General features: G+C 40.8%; 1 protein-coding gene across 2 annotated transcripts; it reads left to right on the top strand.

Annotated features, from left to right (window-relative positions):
• The first annotated feature begins 1063 nt into the window (after positions 1 to 1063).
• On the top strand, positions 1064 to 6766 carry yod1 (YOD1 deubiquitinase). 2 transcript variants are annotated; one of them, XM_079510338.1, is made up of 3 exons: positions 1064 to 1178; positions 3161 to 3373; positions 3649 to 6766. In XM_079510338.1, exons 2-3 carry the CDS (start codon positions 3166 to 3168, stop codon positions 4344 to 4346), a joined length of 906 nt encoding a protein of 301 aa, XP_079366464.1. In that variant the 5' UTR covers positions 1064 to 1178; positions 3161 to 3165; the 3' UTR covers positions 4347 to 6766. The 2 variants fall into 2 exon arrangements, with proteins under 2 accessions (XP_079366464.1, XP_079366465.1); XM_079510339.1 differs by having other exon boundaries at positions 1145 to 1284.
• The last annotated feature ends 728 nt before the right edge of the window (positions 6767 to 7494 follow it).

Genomic DNA, 7494 nt, shown 5'->3' with positions numbered 1-7494 from the left:
GCAGGAGGCAGCAAAATGTTGTGTTATTGAAAACAAGCACTTCCAAACTCTAACACTTAGAAAAATAATCAAATGCAGGGCATTTCTTGACAGAAAGTAGCTCATAATGTTTCTATGGTGGATTTTTATGAAACAAAAACTTTGCAGCTAGAAAGCGGATAATTCAAGCTTTTCGTACAGCTGCAATGTTGGTGAGTTTAACATTGTTTAATGCAATCAGACAGGACTTTTCTGTTTGGATGAATGGGCTGTCAAGGCCAGAACGTAGTTTTTTGCCACTCAATGGGCGTTCCCGCATAACTTCCAGGTACGATGATGTCACATGCATACCCTCTATTCATTGGTCATTCATGCAACACTCTTACACATTATTCATTTGTTTTTTATCAGTTCTAAATAAAGTCTGGTCTAATTTATACCTTACCGTTTGGACTTCCCTTTTCGTTGTGATTCTATCGAGCAGACGTCACTCCATTGACTATAAACAGGTGCACTGGGTGGGAAGGGTCCATTTCTGGCTGGGTGGCACCTGTCACTGGGGTGGGTGAAAATACAACACAAATTTAGCATGTACATTGTACACACACACACACACACACACACACACACACACACACACACACACACACAACGAAGACAGTTCTATCTCACCAACAGTCTGTTGGATTTTACAGTTAGGCCTACTTATATTGGGATTCATGCACACATTGCATGCACACATTGTAATTTGTAACACCCCATTACATGCACACAGAAGCAGCAGCAGTAATAAACAATAATGTATGGCTTAGTTTATATATAATATATATATATATTTTTTTTTACAAAAATATATAGGCCTAGCCTATATTTGTTGCAGCACCCCACTTCCTGTGCCTAAATCTATGATTTTTAGCATCAATGACAAAAAATGTATAGAGCTTCAGTATGATTCACATTAGGCAGGCAATGCTATTCTCTACAATCTACAGTAACATTTCATGTGTGATAATTAGATTTAATTTGAATTTGTAGTATATTGCTATTGATTCACCCTCAACCTCTTCTTCTTTTTTGTATTTAAACGTCGCATCCGTACGTGACTACGTCACATAATAACGTTATTACGCTTTGTGACGCTGTACATCACAGCCTGTCAGTGGATGTTTATTGTTTGAGGCTGGGGCTGCAGTTAACAGGTAATCAAATACTTACTTTAATTAACTTGACACAATAGTTAGTTTGAGCACGAATAGAATATTGCCGAAATAAAGCTAAAATTCTCAACAAAGAACTCCTGAACGGGTGAGTCGACTGGCTAACTAACTTTAGCTGCTGGCTAGGAAGCTAACGTTTAAGGATGGTTTATACTTGTCTGTGCGCCGGTGTCGCGCGCCGAAAATAGAAGATCTACAAAGTCACAACGCGTCGCGCTGTGACACACTGTGAGCTTGTAGATCTCCTATTTATGGCGCACGACACGGCGCGCAACCAAATTATAAGTGTCTGTTGTGGCTAGGAAGGCTAACCGGCTTCTCTTGTTTGTTGTGCCATTCCACTTCACATTTTAACCGAACAAGTGTGGTTATAGTTCAGGTGATTTGGTTAAGGATAACTTGGGGCCAACTAACAGTTGGAGGGTAGCATGTAGCATGAGTCTGAGATGGCTATTGGATGGATAGCCGACTGGCTAGCAAACGGCAAGCTCGTTCATGTTAACTGACAGAACAAAGAAATGGTCCCTGTCAGGTCTTTTTCCACTTACTGCTGCTGTGATCAGCGGTTTAATTGTTTTGCTTGCCACTCAAAGCTTAACACGTTGCTGTAGTGCTTTTTCTGGTTTTATAGCAGTTTTTGTATTGCATTGCCCTGTACTTTCCTTGGACTGTACCCATTCTTCTGTTAATACAATTTTCAATCAATGGACCAGTCCAGGGTCCATCCATAACAACGAAAAGCTCACATTTAAGTCTTCTTAAAGAAGATGCATACATAAGGACCCCAACATGGAAACAAGCCATAGTGCTTTCTTGGGTTTAATTTAGTTCCTCTTAGCAAATATTGTATCGAACTGTACTTCCCTGTGCTTTTTTCCCCTGCAAAGTGCAAACTGCTAATAAAGTATTCAAACAAACCAGCATGGGATATTCAGTATTACTTAGGCCCCCTACCCAAACTTTTACTCTGTTGCTCTAACGTCCATTTTTGGTCAAGTGTACAGCCCTGCGCACTTACTTTATTTTCCTGTATCTGTCCTCCTGTGTGTCTCATTGACTGCTGTACTGCCATTGATAAATGAATTGCCCCTGTAGTATATTAGCCTAAATGTCTATCTAATCGATCTAAACAGGCTAACTATAGCTGGTGTTTTTGTAGCCCCATATGTGCCCTCTCGCTCATTCTGTAGCTTGAAATTAGCGTAGGGAGAGGGCACATATGGGGCTAGTGTTTTTGGTGAGATTGGTAGCTGGTACTACAATTGGACAACACAAGAAATGGAACATAACACATCATCAGCGTTATGTTAGTTATACCAATGGTTGGGCTGTGCAATTGAACTCTGTCTGTCCCTTGAAGCTTTGCTACCACATTGGAAGCACTTGCAAGTGTAATATGTAATATGGTACTGGATTATGGAATAAGTCTGTAAATTATGAGAAAATCAGATGTGCTTCAGTGGGTTTATTATTATAACTGTTTCATGTTGTTGAACCTCATTTCATTAATGTCAGAAGATTCCTATGGTTATTCTCACAAACCTGAAAATCAGGGACAAATACCATGTCTACAATGTGAGCACACATGCTCTCTGCATCTTTGCCATGCCAAATGCATGGGGTGGAGAACTGGAGATGATCATTTCACCCCTGTTAGTCTGCCTGTCTCCAGGGCTATTCTAACAAACCACATGGCTGATGTGATTAGTGATTAGCACTATGGTAGGGGAAGGAAGTTCCAAATGCCCTTTTTTGATTTAGATCTGTTCAATGTTTGTTTGTGTGTGTGTCACATACACACACACACACACACACACACACACACACACACACACACACACACACACACACACACACACACACACACACACACACACACACACACACACAAAATGCACTCCACTGAGTGCAACTCTCTACAGTTTGAATATATTTTAAAGCCCTTTGTCAAATATCCTTTACAGGCAGGATGTTGCGGCTTCGTTGTAAGACCAAAAACGGGAGCCACATAATGCAGGGCCTGAGCCATCAGTCCTGCGTTCAAGAGCTGAAGAGAAAGGTGGAGGAGCTCACTGGCATCCCCTGTGATGTGCAGAAAATCATGGTCGGTTACCCTCCTTCCAGCCTTGACCTCAGAAACGGAGACGCCCACCTCAAGGACTATCCCATCAAATCAGGTACATCTCTAGTCCTGCTAAAATGATTCTGTTGGGACAGGTTGAATTCACCTTTAGGCATTTCACTTAAAAATGCTTATATTCAGAGCATCTAACAATAAGTAAGTTAAATAAAAATAGAATAAAATGTTAAATTCCTATATCAGCCCCATTGAATGTTATAAAACACGTCCAATATGAAGTTGATTTCCCCCTTTTATTTTCTTAAATCACAGGTAACCATACAAGAATTGAGCTTGGTCACTCAAGGCATGAATCACCTTTTTTGTTTACAGGAGACACACTCATCGTTGAGGAAGAAAAAAACAAACCAAAGCCTCAGGACAGTTCTACTGTGACCAAGGCACCACGATTAGAAGCTTTACCGATACTGGCGCGCCGTGTTGTTCCTGCTGACAACTCTTGCCTCTTCACCAGTGTCAACTATGTGGTGGAGGGTGGCGTCTACGACCCAGCATGTGCGTCCGAGATGCGAGGTCTCATCGCCCAGATTGTCTCCAGTGACCCGGCAGCATACTCTGAGGCGGTGCTCGGGAAGACCAACGAGGAGTACTGCTCCTGGATACAACGCGATGACACGTGGGGCGGTGCCATTGAGGTGTCTATCCTGTCCAAGTTCTACCGTTGCGAGATCTGTGTGGTAGACACACAGACAGTGCGAGTGGACCGCTTTGGGGAGGACGCTGGCTACCACAAGCGCGTGCTGCTCATCTATGATGGCATCCATTACGACCCACTGCAGAAAGAGACGCCTGGTTCAGATGTCCCATCCCAGACGATCTTCACCACTGTGGACGACGTGATCCTGGCCCAGGCCCTGGAGTTGGCGGACGAGGCACGGCGTAAGCGGCAGTTCACGGATGTCAACCGTTTTGCACTGCGCTGCATGGTGTGCCAGACAGGCCTTGTGGGACAGAAAGAGGCACGGGAGCACGCCAAGGAAACAGGCCACACCAACTTTGGAGAGGTGTGAACTTGCTTTTAATTGCCTCTTGTCTTCCCTCCCTCACAACTGCAACCACCACTGAAGACCACAAGCCTCCCATGTATGGCTACTGAGTTCACCCTCGGTTGGTCTGTCTGTCTGCTCGTGTGATCCTCTACCTCACATCCAGCGACTTCTAGGGAGAATCTGTGGACAGTCTGGACACCATGAGCTAACCTGTCTAGTATTACTCCCAATGGCACCAGTTCTCAACGTAATGAAAGCTGCTACTGCCCCAGCCTCGTTACACTATAATTTCAGACTGTTTGGGAGAAGTTCTCAGATCTGTTTGTCCAGACCTGTGTCAAAATATATTTGCAGAAAATGTTATTTTAAACTAGTTGGAATACGGATATCATATGGATGAGATTTTACCACATCACTTCAGAGTGTCCAGATATATTGTGAAAACTACTAAATTGGGTGTAACATTTTAGTCATTTATTTGTGCGTTTGGAATGGGTACACTTTCACTTTGTATGTGGCAAATCTGAATTCTGTATTCCAAGTAGATCCATTGAAAAGCAAAGATATTTTTTGCTGCTACTAGTTTGATTCAGGTCTGTTGTTGTCTTAATCTCAACTCGCCAAGGGTGAGTAGCTGAGTACTACATTTTGTCCTGTTTTACCAAAAGCAAAGTGAAGAGCACGATTGGGCTACTTGGGCTTAACATTTATATTATTTTGTTGGCATTTACATTGTGGTTTGATATGTAGGCTAGTATTTCTTAAATAATCTGCAAGCTGCTAATTATTTAAGATTTTGTTATATTACTTTTTCTCTTTTTTTATGGTATCATGGCACACCAAGAACATTAGCCTACTTATAAGTCAAGAAAAACTTTACAAGAATAATGGTGCTTTACTCACAACATTTACATAGTTAGGTTAAAGTTTTCACAGGTATGACTTTCAGGTGTGATTTTAAAGCTGGAGTGGGAGATTGTCTCATCATGCTACAATCATGTTTTTATTCTGTTTTTATATTACAACTTCAATTTAAAAAGTCAATTATAATATAGATAGTTTGTGCAAAAAAATAAAAGGTTTGCTGCCAATACAGATTAAAAAGACCTATCTCATAACGAAAGATTATTGCATCAAAACAAGAACAGCAATCACATTAGAAATCTCGATATGGAAAGGTTCACACTAGCCCTCACATTTGTGCATACTGCATATTAACACAATTTAACACTATTGCATGTGTGCACTCGCATATACACACTCAAACACTTGGACACAGCATGTATTGTATACACACATTCTCCCACAGAAAATGTGTGTCCACCCACACACTGCTCCGAATCTGATCGCTGTTCTCACAGTAATTTCTCATTTTTACAGGAACATTTTCTCATGGGATAATTTGGAGTAAAATATTTTGTTGGCAGGGGTGTACTGTATGTATTTGTCATACTGACTCGACACACAATAACTTTGTTTTCTTTTTGCTGTGTAGAAATGGAATAGAATGAGTGGAAGCTGTCATTTTTTCCAGCCAAGTACTAACTCCAAAAGTGTTGCTAAGAGAACTTTGATCAAAGGGTAAAGCCCTAGCCTATACAAGCAATGCATTGTGAGCTTGTAGATCTGCTATTTTAAGGTGGAGTTTAAATTAAGCATCAATTGCCTATGTTGATTTATAATGTGCTAAAAATACAAAAATGCCACTGTGTTCTGCACAATGATTCCCATGATGTCCTCATGTATTCACTGAATTCAGGTGTCATCTCTTTGCTTAGTTCTTTTTGATATACAATGTCTCTAGGAAATGAGCATGCACTTATTTAATTATGTCAGACTTGAGCTCAAAGATGCCTGGTGACAGGAAACCATGGGGATCAGTGTGCAATTTTTATAAGCCAATACTGTCCTTGCTTCCCACTTAAACCGTATATTCTTTATTGCATGTCAAATAGTGGACATAGCAGCCCTGTGAGCGCACAACACATTCTCACAACACAGTACGTGTTGGCATATTTTCATGAATTTTAGCCTGTTTTTGCTGAATGTTCACCAATCATGATGACATGCCCAGAATAGGGACAGTAGGGTTCACCTGGTTAAACGCAGGACAGGCACTCGTCACAGGATGATTGACTGACTTCTTTGACCCAGATTGATCTGTCTTATACAAATTGAGAGGGTGTTTAACTTGTCTTTAAAATGTTACTCATTGGGACGTTTTGGTACTTGGTTTTCAATTAGGAAAATCTATAGAATTTTTGTATTTAGTTTGATAGTGGAGGTGACCAGAGCCTTCCAAGGTCACGGAAAAAGTGAGGAACTGAGGAAATTAAATGTCCTTTTATTTCTTTGAAATTTTAAAATGAATGTCACTTTGTTTTATTTTATTTTTTAACTGATAAGCCTATATTAAAGTGAAACTATATGGCTTTATTTTATTACAGTATGTATTGCCCTCTGTATTTGCTGGGACAGTGGCTTCTTAAGCCTATTGTGGTATATACAGAATCCAATATGGGACGGCTGGCATGGCTCCTGTGGGTGGCGTGACTGTCACATTTTTTCCCACATTCTCATACATTTTCAAGGACACTTAAAGGACCACTTCACCACTTTTCAACCTATCTTCATATAATAGATAGGTAGATATAATAATATTTTTCTACTCGGTCTGTCTCATAGGAGGGCTGTGGGCAGTTCAGAAACCCGTCCTCTAGTGACATCATTAGGCAGATTTTTTTTAAACAAGATTTTTACAAAAATGTTTAGATTTTCATTATCGTGAGAACGATGGCTTCCATTTTCACATTGCAACTTTTCAGGACTAGAAAGCCTGCAGTTTCTATTAGCTTGTATTCCCCATCGATGATGTCACTGGAGGACGGATTTCTGAACTTCCCCCAGCCCGCCTATGAGACACAGACAGAGTGGAAAAAAATGGCGCCATTTTTTCATGATTATTAGTGCGGACCTATTATATGAAGGATAGGTTGAAAAGTGGTGAAGTGGTCCTTTAACAATGAATGTTGCACACAAAGCACTACACCTACTACAGGATAACTGGATTTACTTGATTCCCTCCCCCCCCATGTGTCACAATAAAAAAATATGTAATTAAAGGTCTCGTCTTTGTGCAGGTTTGTTAAACATTCCAGGTTTTGCTGTT

This window comes from Electrona antarctica (genome assembly GCF_951216825.1).
Source record: "Electrona antarctica genome assembly, chromosome: 9".
In the NCBI taxonomy this organism is placed as follows: Eukaryota; Metazoa; Chordata; class Actinopteri; order Myctophiformes; family Myctophidae; genus Electrona; species Electrona antarctica.
This window is presented reverse-complemented; position numbering and strand designations above follow the sequence as displayed.

Coding starts and splice junctions, on each gene's coding strand:
- yod1 (XM_079510338.1), top strand. CDS start 3,166: ATGTTGCGGCTTCGTTGTAAGACCAAAAACGGGAGCCACATAATGCAG. Junction 3,374..3,648: donor GGACTATCCCATCAAATCAG/GTACATCTCTAG, acceptor TTTTGTTTACAG/GAGACACACTCATCGTTGAG.